General features: G+C 43.0%; 1 protein-coding gene across 2 annotated transcripts in view; it reads right to left on the bottom strand.

Moving 5' to 3' along the window:
• Positions 1-13,119, bottom strand: part of ARID3B (AT-rich interaction domain 3B) — a 546,358-nt gene that overhangs the window by 270,860 nt on the left and 262,379 nt on the right. Inside the window, exons 7-8 of one of the 2 annotated variants that reach the window (XM_063926363.1) lie at positions 8,368-8,625; positions 8,156-8,242 (exon numbers count right to left, since the gene is read on the bottom strand). In XM_063926363.1, coding sequence (XP_063782433.1) covers positions 8,156-8,242; positions 8,368-8,625 — 345 coding nt within the window. The remainder of the gene's footprint in view (positions 1-8,155; positions 8,243-8,367; positions 8,626-13,119) is intronic. The other variant, XM_063926364.1, reaches the window with a different exon arrangement.

Genomic DNA, 13,119 nt, shown 5'->3' with positions numbered 1-13,119 from the left:
GACATAAATGTTAACAATTGTTTCCTAGGGTGTGCTGGTGATTTAATCTGAACTCTCACAATGCCCAGGGAACTATTCACTACAGTAAAAACAGGAATGTATGAAAAAGTGATACACAAGACTAAAGAAACAGAATTGTTGCCAAGATATATTTAATAAACCCCCAGCCCCCAACAAAAGGCTATACGCACATAACTGATTTTGTACTTAAAAGCCTTTCAAGATGTAACCTGTTGGAGGTCTCTCAGTCCTTGCTATGGTGTACTTCAAAATTTGGACAAGCCATGCTGTAATATATAAGTAACTGAGCTCTAATGTTCCTAACATAACGCACACTAATATATGCAATGTGATCATTTAATTAGAGCATTAATGCTTAGACCACCCTCTGGTAGCATTCTTTTTAAGGAACTATTTCTTCTGGCTGGCTCCACTGTTAAGGCAGTTTCACACTACCTGGTTTTCACCGGATGGCAAAAAGCCGGACTCCTTTTGCCATCCGTCAGTGCCTTACACACACAATGGTTTTGTGCCGTATTTAAGGCTGTGTGCATGAGCCGCAGCAGCAGCATGGCACAAAAAACCCATTGTGTGTGAAAGCGCACATACATACACTTAACTCACTGCCTGTAAGGACGGCACGGCCCCGTCATGGCAGCCGGACCTTTCAGTGGATATTTCCGGCTGCAACCTGGCAACCGTGCCGTCGAATTGACACATTGCTCTGCATGTGTCTCAGCAGCACGGTCGTGGCAAAAAGCCATCCGGTATTTTGCCGGCCGGCACTGCCAGGAGCGTGTAATAGCCCTTTGGATTCCCATTTAGGAATACCAAGGGTAAATATTTGCCAGATTGGATATTTATACAGCAAATAAAATTACAGACAGACAATGTTCTGTAATCCTTTTCTTCTTCTTTGTTTACACATGCTACACTATTATGGTCTATTGATCAATACATTATGTACCCAATGTTAGGAATACAAGCTGGATCATACCATGAAAAAGTTTTTAAGTGCTACTGAATTTTCCTATCTCCTTGATGCATTGCAACCTAGGTCAGGAAAAGCGCTCCAACAACTTGACACATTATCAAATCCAAAATACAGTACGTGTCCTGCAGTAATAATTCACCACTTGGCACTTCTGTAGTCAGTCCTAACAAAACCACGGATCACATTCACTGCATGAAGGTCTAATTGCTCTAAGAAATGTTTGGTTACTTATCTACTGCTTTCTTTTTGTGGAGTCACGTAAGGCCAGTACCCACGGGCCGATGCAGGAGAGATGTGTGCTGAGCGAACCGCTCAGCACACATCTCTCCCGCCGCTCAGCACAGCGTGATCTGTGCTGAGCTTGCGGGGGGAGACGGGGGGGGGCGCTCATTTCACCCAGCGGGTGAAATGAGCGACCCGCTAGATTGGCCTGCACGGCAGCCCAATCTAGCACCAGCGATAGCGTTGCGCGGGGCTGCGCATCGCTATCACTGTAGGGGCTACACACAAAGCGATCCTGCTTAAATTCTAAGCAATCTAGTCAGATTGCTTAGAATATCGCTCCGTGAGTACCCCCCTTTAAAAAAAAACCTAACACCAATACTTGATAGTTTGTTACTATAAAGGTAACACTGATGTCATGCTGGTTTTGCATATGCTGGTTAAAAACCTCAGAATATCTGAGCAGTCCTGGAGCAACAGGTAAAATGCTTGTGTGACAAGTGCAGGGGAAAACAGCAAAGCTCTGTAAAAGGATTTCTTTACTCTTCAGCAATATTCCTGAAGGCTCATCACAGAAAGGTTGTGAAGTTTGTTTATCAACAAAAGGGCAGAAGAAAAAAAATAGGGGCCGGGGGCCTAGGTTACCAATTTATACTGCTTTGTAACCTGGGTCCTTCCCGTGTCCAAACTTTCAAGCTACACGGGTTGGATTCCCAGGTTACTGGACCTGGGTTATTTATCGGAGCCCTTTCACACAGAGCAGCGACCCGGGTTAACCCGGCAATTACCCAGGTCGAAGTGGTGGTGTGAAAGGGACATTAGTTGAGACCTTCTAGTATTAAATGGTGAGACCGTCCTAAAGATGTATATTTGAGCACTGTGACTAAAATTCTGACAAAAATTAAGCATGACTCAGAAAATGTAAATATTTTGTGCCCTCTCTGCTTTATGCAAAGTTACAAAGCAGACATTTAATAAATCATCTTTGTTTAAATATCCATACCAGTGCCGAGGTCTCATTTCTATTTCACGCATTGAATTTAAATGAAAATGCATAAGAATGTTTTTGTAATGTGTTGTGTTAAGACAGAACTGACGACACAAAGACTTGGACCTTTTCTCTCTTTTAATAGTGACTTTACTGCAAAAAATCATTATAAATTTCCAGAACAAATGTTATCTTTGTACCAGCGGCAAATTTTCCTTACCCTTATTCCGAAAACAGTCTTTAACCCCCCCCCCCCCTCCCGTTCTCCCGCCCAGTGCGTGCCTGGAATTCAGACTTTACTTCTAAGGCTGAAAATAGTGATTTAAAACACTTACCCACCCCCCATCCCCGAGGTTCTTTGGTTCAACAATAAAAAATATACACACAGAAAAAAATACACAAGACCACACAAATATTACAAAAAAAAATAGTAATCCTTTTCAAAGCCAGAGTGACTTCTCACTTCTCAACCTCTGGCACTTAAAAAGGCTGAAATATTTAAAACAATTTAAAAATAGATTAAAACTTTTATTGAGGTAATGATCTAGGTTTCCAAGTCAGGCCTATCAGATGCTAAAAAAATAAAATATTTTTTAACGTCTCTGAGCAGGCCTCACTACAGATTCAAACAGCTTTTCTTTATTATAAATTCAGTGTCTTATCTGTGATGAAGAAGATGGTATTATGAGGTATGTTAATAAAAAGCACCAGTTACTCAACGTTTCATAGGTTTCACACAAAAAGCACATTTTCTTCACAGATTAGCATTAAATAAAACAGGCATTATTTGTGTGATCCTTGTTATCTTCATCATATACAGTAGGTTGCAAACATAGCCCTATATTAAGGAATTTTTAGTCACTTCATAGTTAATAGAGGTAAAGATTTCCCTTGACTGGGCTCGGTGAAATTTACCTGTTGAGCAACTGGTGCTTCAAGTATTTTTAAACAGAAAAACAAAAAAGAAAACAAAAACAAAATGTCTCAAAGTCAAAATATGTATATTCCAGAGTCCAGGAAAGAATAGATTTCTCTGAATAACTAAATAAAATCTGCTGGTGTCTCACTATGTTACATTCCTAGAATTAGCAGCAGAAAAATTGTTGTACCTGATCTGGAATAGTTAAATTGTTGTGGATCAATAAAACTAAAGCAACAGGAAAATATTCCTGTCAAGTGTCAAGCAATAGACAGATACTAAGGTAACTCACTACAGATGAGAATATCATATGAAAACAAGGACAAGCAATGCCTAATATATGGTTAGTGTGGACAACAAACAACTGGGAGGCCTTCATGTAATATCTTTGGGTTAATTCCATCACCAATAAACCTGAGTGAAACGTACAGCCTTTCAAGTTATCTTGGAATGGAAAAAGGTAGAAATAATCTGGAAAGGTACGTCCAAAATTTATAGAAGGCAAAGGAAAAGTCCAGCTCTTCAGTGAAGATTCAATTCTATGCGATGTGCTGTGGAGTGCCTCCAAGACGGTTGTGAAGGCACTTCTGCAGAGAAGTATCTGCACTCATTTTCCCAAGCATCCTATAGGAGGTTTGCAGGAAAATAAGTACAGATACCAGTAATGTGAGCAGCCAGACATCACAAGAGACATCTGCTGGCACATCTTTTTGAATTTAATACAATGTGGACAAAGTTCTGATCAGAGCTGCCAATTATAAATACATTTCCCAAGATGAAAGCAGCACTGGTAGATTTAATGCACGAGGAATCCCTTACTATGACTGACCTGGAAAATATACTTTCCATGCCCCTTTATCAAACCTTTCCAAATCATTCATTCCTCTAACCCTTTTAACGTTTTTTTTTTTTTTTTAATTTTTGTCTTTTTGAAATGTCCATTAGTAGGTTAATAAAACACAAATATAAATCAAGTAAAATGTTCACAAAGATGATTGAAGATGCAACGTGCCTAGTCAGGCACCAGGATTGTCATAAAGATGAAGTCTGTGAGGATGTGCCATCAGAAACCCACCACGGTGCGTTCTGGGACAACGCAGGCCTTTACACACATGCAGTGTATAGTTGCGGCTTGTTCAACATAATACTCACTTCAATTTAAACCGCCAGTGGATTACACACACATTCAGGACCCATGTTTTGGAAATCTAGCAAATATATCTTTCACATGAAAAATAAAAACTAAACACATTTTTTAAGCTTTTCAATTTAGTTTTTTTCTTTTTTTTTTTCCTTTTTTTTTTTTTTTAACATCTCCTGATAAATGTATTTATCTACATAGTTTGAATTCTTGCATTATATATTTTTGATATCAGTTAAAACAGCATAGATCTGCACTGTATTTATCTTAAAACGTTAAATAAAAAGGAGTTTTATAAATATAACTGGTATATGATTCCTGAGTGTGGGACCATTAAGACACTAGGGTAAATGAAAATTAATCTCATATTGGGAAATAATGATCCAAATCGTTTAACGCAACTCAAGGAGACCTTTAAATGGTTTTCTACACCTAATGTATGCTTGAGTATAGTTCGACAGTTTCAAAATCTGCATATTTAGGAAGATCAACAGCTGCATTCAAATAACCAAGTTTCGTTGAGTGGGCAGAGATTTGTCGGTCCTAGGTACAGTAAAATTCTGACCTAGCCATATTAAAATCTTAATACTCTGTTTAAAAAAAAAAAAAAAAAAAAAAAAGAAGATTTTGCCATGTACAACATCATGGCCAAAATTTGTAATTTATCTCTATCTTAGGGGGTTTTGTTTTACACATTTAAAGGCACAGCCTTGTCTAGCAAGGTGGCTCAGAGCAGATCTCTCTGCTAAGTGATAACCTTTCAAGGATTTAGTGCCAGTCTCAATCTAGGTTTCCACAGAGATAAGTACAAGAAAAATAAGTGTGATACCAATCAATGACAAACGGTTGGTAACTGCACAGAACAATATGCATGAATAGATAAAATAAGAATTCTTCAAATATAAAAAAGTAACATAAGGAACATGATGTAACTGCAGCTCTATAGTGTCAAACCAACACCACATCACATCAGAAGATAAACAGGCATTAAAACGTGCATTCTCAGAGACAGAGGATACTTTAAAACTTGCTTCAGGATACAAGATAGAACTATGCTAAAAACCATTGTCTTAGCTACTTGTCCTACAAAAAGTCACCTGTCTTTAAGCACTTTTCGATTGTGTGACAGCCACTAGGGGAAGGAGAAAGATACTGGAGAATAAATGACACAAGGAATAGAACTGTGCAATATTGGGCTTAGCAGAAATGTCTTCATGACCCTTGCACACCAAATCTGCTTTAAAGGGATTGTTCCCATGCTTCTTCCTTGCTCTTCATCCTGAAAGACCCTGGTGAAACTGCAGTTGTGAAATTAGCCCATCACATAAACTGAACAGGCGGAAGTGGACAGAGAACAAATGCAGGTCTGCTGCATACAAATGCCGCCAAAAAAATCAGAGGATAAAAGCGGATTGCTCAAAGGCAGGTTAACGACTGGGTCTTTACTAGACCTTCATCCTGACCATTAGTAAATTTGTGTAATGCCATCAGAGAATATGAGGTAAAATCGGTTATGAAACCTTTCCTTAAGGTGAGGTAAATGGAGTTGAAGTCTTCCTGCAAGCTGAGGTAGGTACGGTTGCGTAACGCTTTCTCGCGGAGGTGGTAAGTAGTATCATGCTTAGGCCCTCCCTTTTGCTCTCACCCATGGCAGGGGATGAGGGCTTAGAGGAACCAGCTGGTGGAGGGTTCAGCTCCTGGTGTTCCCCTGGAGGAAGTGGGACTCTGGGAAGCCTGGGAGGTATTGCTGCTGCCACTACCCCCACTTTGGCCAGTGTAACCAGCAATTAAAGGAACAGGCTTCTGAGCATATAGAACGCCTAGAAAACAAAATACACACAGAATTTAGAGTAAAGTATGCACATATTTAAAATTTCTAAGTTAAGCAATGCTTGAATTAAGTATGGCAGATGAGTGACTAGCTCAGACTAAGGGCCCCTACTGTAACAAATGGTAAAGATAAAAGCTGAATATCAGAGTAAGAGTGTATGAAGTGTGACCAGCCTCAGAATGTGAGCTGCAGGTAAGAATATACAGAAGCCTGGTGATGCAAGATTGAAATATAAGTCTTTACAAGGCAGCGTAGAGCACTGAAGAGTGCAAGATACATTTTATAATGAAAGCACAAGTCAAAGACGGAGTGGGTTAGCAGACAGAATAAGGAATGGACAGATCTATATCCCCAACAGCAGCATGTGACAAATACAGTTAGGAGAATATAGGACAATGTAGGAACACAGATGAATCGAATACGCGGAGCAATCATTAAGTCAACAGATTAGACTCCATAACAATGATGTTGCCATATATAATATTTCTCGTAACAAGCACGTGTATGAAGTTTGAGTCTTGATGCTACCGCATACATATCAGTGAGTTACCTTGTCAACACTTATTTGTATTAGGAAACCATGGGGCAGATGTATTAACCTAGAGAAGGGATAAAGAAGTGATAAAGCAGTGATAAGAGGAAGGTGATAACGCACCAGCCAGTCATTAAGGATTTGAAAAATGACAGTTAAAGCCCCTACACACGAGGAAGATGTGTGCTGAGCGATCTAGCACAGACCGCTCAGCACACATCTCTCCCCCCAATCAGCACACAGCGCGATGTGTGTTGAGCAGGGGTGGGTGCTCATTTCACCCAACGGTGAAATGAGCAATCTCACTAGATGTGGCATGCATTCCAAATCTAGAGCCGGCGATAGAGACGAGTGAGACCGCGCATCGCTGTCGCCGGCACCCTACACACAGAGATCCATGCTTAAATTTCTAAGCAGTCTGGTTAGATTGCTTATAATTTAAGCACGGATCTCACCGTGTGTACCCCCCTTTAGAAACTGACTGGCTGGTGAGTTATCACTGCTTTATCACTTCTATATCCCTTCTCCAGGCTTAATACATCTTTTCCCATGTGTCTTGTATGTAACACGCCCCTACTGTTAACTAGTGCAGGTATAGTAGTCTGGGATCTGTATGCAAACACACATACCATCACTAAGTTAGTTTATATGACTACAGGATTGTGGGGCTTCTTACAGATTATAACTTACATTAAGGGTACATCCTCCCATATGTACAATTCTTGATTTTAATATGTGATATACAGTACATATGTAGCAATGCTAATCTGTATACTTGTTTGAAAATTACTAATGATGTTGCGGATGTCCTTATAATAACCTAATGCATATTCTTCACATACATATTTAGAGTGGGTTCACATGCTTACTTTATACTTGGTAAAACCATACGTAGTAATGTAGCTATTTATTCTACTAAAACAATCTTAGCTCACCAGCCCGTAACAGTCACGCAGATCCTTTCTACATAGTAACAGGCCTGTCCCTTACTATCTCACAAAATTGGCTGGTCTTGCTATTCATTGCTAATATTTAAGTTTACCAAGATATCAGACCCAGACAAATTTTCTAATAATAACTCTGAAAATAAATGTATATTACATTACATTTCCATAATTGTAGAGCAATTCCTTTGAACACATTTTGTAAAACTCTTGGTGCAACAGTTGAGTTCAATAATTTACAGTGAACACAATGAAAAAAACAATGCACTCTGTTCATATCAACAGATGTGGCTGTTGTAGCGAGATGACTCTTACACGGTACTTATACATAGATCATCAGGCTACAGCCACTAACCATCCTAACCACCATCAGTGTGCCATAGAGGTGAGGCTCTAGCACACTGCTAAATTCTATGTAATCAATTAAAACACATATTTCTTATATGTTTCTTACCAGACTTAAAAGGCTGACATTTGTTTTTTTGTTACACCCACCTCTAAGGATCTAATCTTGTGTTACATAAAAATAAGGGAGACAACAAACAAAACTTGTAATACTTCCTCTCCAACAAGCTGCAATTTACCTGTGTACATTGTGCCATTAATTTCAATGGACATGTTGATGCTGCCAGTGCCCAGGTTGAGTGAAGCCTCCTGTCGGTCCTGTGCTGCTAGGGAAGAGAGGGTTATTATTACAAGGTTTATTAAGCATGTGTTATGTAGTAGCGATCTGTGACATGACAAATATTCTCCTGGTTATTAAGTATGTGAGCCGGTAGTAAGAAAACACTCTCACCCTTCCCGTTTATCTTTAGTTTCATTGGTATCTGTCGTGCCATGTTCAACAAATTGTGTTGGAGCGCTTGCTGCATTAGCCTCTGCTGCTCTTCCCCCAGTGTCCGTGAAGCCCGCTTCTCCGGAGGCTCGCCCATCTCCAGCCTCTCCTTTAGCTGCTCCAGTGGAGATGTCCGTACACCCATAATGGTCTGTTGTGCATTCAAAAGGCCAGGAGCTAGAGACATACGGTTTGGCAACAAGCTTGCAGGACTATCACCTGCAAGGAGAAGCATCTGTAACTACAGAGTATCAAAGTACAAAAAACATTCCATCTATGTTTTCAGGCTACTGCTGATGGGCTATTTTAACCAATCTAATGAGAAACTAAAAATAAAAGACCAAATTCAAACAAAAAATAATAAATGGCTACTGTTCTGCAGCCTGCTCCCCTCTGCTGTAAGATAAACATGAGCAGAGTGTACTTTAAGTAATTTGTGGCGCTTCAGACTGGTAAGATTATTTTTTTCTTTTTGAAGTAACTACAATTAGAAATCGTTGCATATGAGCTAAACATTTGAACATGTATTTTAAAAAATAATAGGATTTTAGTACCTACCGGTAAAACCTTTTCTCCTAGTCCGTAGAGGATGCTGGGGACTCCAAAAGGACCATGGGGTATAGACGGGATCCGCAGGAGCTTGGGCACACTAAAAAGACTGACTGGGTGTGAACTGGCTCCACCCTCTATGCCCCTCCTCGAGACCTCAGTTATAGGAACTGTGCCCAGGAGAGACGGACATTTCGAGGAAAGGATTTTTGTTTAAACTAAGGGCGAGAAAAATACCAGCCCACACCACGGTATGTACAACCGGAGTAACAGTAAACCAGATAACAGTATAAATTAACAGCAGCAACAAGCTGAAACAACAAATACACAACCCGTGTGTAAACGAATTTACCAGCAAGAATACACTGCAAGTAACAGTCTGCACTGGGATGGGCGCCCAGCATCCTCTACGGACTAGGAGAAAAGGATTTACCGGTAGGTACTAAAATCCTATTTTCTCTTACGTCCTAGAGGATGCTGGGGACTCCAAAAGGACCATGGGGTCTATACCAAAGCTCCAGAACGGGCGGGAGAGTGCGGACGACTCTGCAGCACCGATTGAGCAAACATGAGGTCCTCCTCAGCCAGGGTATCAAACTTGTAAAACTTAGCAAAGGTGTTTGAACCCGACCACGTAGCTGCTCGGCAAAGTTGAAGTGCCGAGACCCCTCGGGCAGCCGCCCAAGACGAGCCCACTTTTCTGGTTAATAGGCCTTTACTGACTTTGGCACCGGTAGCCCAGCCAAAGAATGAGCTTGCTGAATCGTACTACAAATCCAGCGTGCAATAGTCTGCTTAGAAGCAGGATGACCAATCTTGTTGGAAGCATACAGGACAAACAGCGCCTCTGTTTTCCTGGCAACAGCCGTTCTGGCGCCGTAATTTTTCAAAGGTCTCACAACATCAAGAGACTTTGGAACTGCCACAGCATCCGTAGCCACAGGTACCACAATAGGTTGGTTAATGTGAAACGAAGAAACCACCTTCGGCAGAATTTGTTGACGAGTCCTCAATTCTGCTCTATCCGAATGGAAGATCAAGTACGGACTCTTTTGAGATAAGGCCGCCAACTCTGACACTCGCCTGACAGACGCCAAAGCCAACAGCATGACTACCTTCCAAGTGAGAAACTTTAACTCAACCCTACGCAAAGGTTCAAACCAGGAAGACATAAGAAACTGCAAGACCACTTCAAGATCCCATGGCGCCACAGGGGGCACAAACGGAGGATGGATATGCATCACTCCCTTCACAAAAGTCTGAACCTCTGGAAGGACGGCAAATTCCTTTTGAAAGAAAATAGATAAAGCCGAAATCTGCACTTTGATGGAACCCAATGTCAGGCCTGCATCGACGCCTGCCTGCAAAAAATGGAGAAACCGACCCAAGTGAAATTCCTCCGCAGGAGCAGTTTTGGTCTCACACCACGAAACATACTTTCTCCAAATACGGTGATAATGTTTCGCCGTAACCTCCTTCCTGGCCTTAAGGAGAGTGGGGATGACCTCCCCTGGAATACCTTTTCGAGCTAAGATTTGGCGCTCAACTTCCATGCCGTCAAACGCAGCCGCGGTAAGTCCGGAAACACGCATGGTCCCTGCAATAACAGGTCCTCTCTTAGAGGAAGCGGCTAAGGATCTTCCACAAGCAATTCCTGAAGATCCGGATACCAGGCCCTTCTTGGCCAATCTGGAACGACGAGAATCGCCTGAACCCTTGCTTGTCGAATGATTCCCAGCACCTTTGGAATGAGAGGAAGCGGAGGGAACACATACACCAACTGAAACACCCACGGAGTCACCAGGGCGTCCACTGCACTGGCTTGGGGATCCCTTGACCTGGAACAATATCGTGGAAGCTTCTTGTTGAGGCGAGACGCCATCATGTTGATCAGCGGAATTCCCCAACGCTTTGTCACTTCTGCAAATACCTCTTGGTGAAGAGCCGATTCTCCCGGATGGAGATCGTGTCTGCTGAGGAAGTCTGCTTCCCAGTTGTCCACTCCCGGAAGGAAGACTGCTGACAGAGCGCTCACGTGTTGTTCCGCCCAGCGAAGGATTCTTGTGGCCTCCGCCATAGCCGCCCTGCTCCTTGTTCCGCCTTGACGGTTTATCTGCGCCACCGCTGTTATGTTGTCCGACTGGATCAGGACAGGTCGACCCTGAAGAAGGCTTTTTGCTTGTAGCAGGCCGTTGTAAATGGCTCTTAACTCGAGAACATTTATGTGGAGACAAGATTCCTGGTCCGACCATTTCCCCTGGAAATTTCTTCCCTGGGTGACTGCGCCCCAGCCTCGGAGACTTGCATCTGTTGTCAGTAGGACCCAGTCCTGGATTCCGACCCGGCGCCCTCCTAGGAAGTGAGAGCTTTGTAGCCACCACAGGAGAGAAATCCTGGCCCTGGAAGATAGACTTATCTTCCGGTGCATGTGCAGGTGAGACCCGGACCATTTGCTCAGCAGATCCCACTGAAACACCCGGGCATGAAACCTGCCAAACGGAATGGCTTCGTACGCAGCAACCATTTTCCCCAGAACCCGAGTACATTGATGAATCGACACACTTGTTGGCCTCAGAAGCTCCCTGACCATTGTCTGTAGTTCCAGAGCTTTGTCTTCCAGAAGAAAAACTCTCTGTAACTCCGTGTCTAGAATCATGCCGAGAAAGGGCAGCCGAGTGGTCGGAATCAACTGAGACTTTGGCAAATTTAGCACCCAACCGTGTTGTCGCAGAACAGACAGAGACAAATCCACATTTCTCAACAATCGTTCCTTGGACCTCGCCTTTATCAGTAGATCGTCCAAGTACGGAATAATTGTAACCCCTTGCTTGCGAAGGAGAACCATCATTTCTGCCATGACTTTGGTGAAAATCCTCGGGGCCGTGGAAAGCCCAAACGGCAACGTCTGAAATTGGTAATGAGAATCCTGTATCGCAAACCTGAGGAAAGCTTGATGCGGAGGATATATCGGGAAGTGTAAGTAGGCATCCTTTATGTCGACTGACGCCATAAAATCCCCCCCTTCTAGGCTGGAAATAACAGCTCGAAGAGATTCCATCTTGAACTTGAAAACTTTCAAGTATGGATTGAGGGATTTCAGGTTCAGAATCGGTCTGACCGTCCGGTATCGGTACAACAAAGAGGCTCGAGTAGAACCCCTCCCCCCGTTGGGACGGGGGAACGGGAACAATGACCCTCTGTTGACACAACTTTTGTATTGCTGCCTTCACCACCTCCCTGTCCGGAAGAGACACTGGTAAGGCCGAAATGAAAACCCGGTGAGGGGGCATCTCCTGAAACTCCAGCCTGTATCCCTGAGATACTATATCTAGGACCCAAGGATCTAGGTCTGATTGAACCCAGACCTGACTGAAGATCCGCAGACGGCCCCCCACCGGTCAGGACTCCCCCAGGGAAGCCCCAGCGTCATGCTGTGGACTTGGTAGAGGCGGGGGAGGACTTTTGGTCCTGGGCGCCTGATACTGCAGGCGACTTTCTTCCCTTCCTCTACCCTTTGAAGCGAGGAAGGACGAACCTTTTCCACGCCTGTATTTATTTGGACGAAAGGACTGCATCTGCTGATGGGGTGCCTTTTTCTGCTGAGTGGGAATATAAGGAAGAAAAGAGGACTTACCCGCAGTCGAAGTAGACACCAGGTCAGCCAAGCAGTCACCAAACAAGACACTACCTTTGAAGGGGAGAGCTTCCATAGCTTTCTTGGAGTCGGTATCAGCATTCCATTGATGGATCCACAGGGCCCTCCTGGCCGAGATCGCCATGGCATTGGCTCTTGATCCCAAGAGACCAACATCCCTCGCCGCATCCTTCAGGTAATCTGCAGCGTCCTTGATATAACCAAGAGTCAAAAGAACATTATCTTTATCAAGGGTATCCATATCAGAAGCTAAATTATCAACCCATTTAGCAATAGCACTACTCACCCATACAGACGTCACTGCAGGTCTGAGCAATGCACCCGTATTAGCGAAAATGGCCTTCAGAGACGTCTCCAGCTTGCGATCCGCCGGATCCTTGAGAGCTGCCATGTCAGGGGACGGAAGCGCCACCTTCTTAGACAAACGGGATAGAGCCTTGTCGACATTCGGAGACGACTCCCATTTTTCCCTGTCATTAGAGGGGAAAGGATACGCCATGAAAATTCTC

The sequence above is a fragment of the Pseudophryne corroboree genome, chromosome 6 (assembly GCF_028390025.1).
Source record: "Pseudophryne corroboree isolate aPseCor3 chromosome 6, aPseCor3.hap2, whole genome shotgun sequence".
Classification (NCBI taxonomy): Eukaryota; Metazoa; Chordata; class Amphibia; order Anura; family Myobatrachidae; genus Pseudophryne; species Pseudophryne corroboree.
The sequence above is the reverse complement of the archived record's forward strand: the minus strand, read 5'-3'. Positions and strand labels throughout refer to the sequence as shown.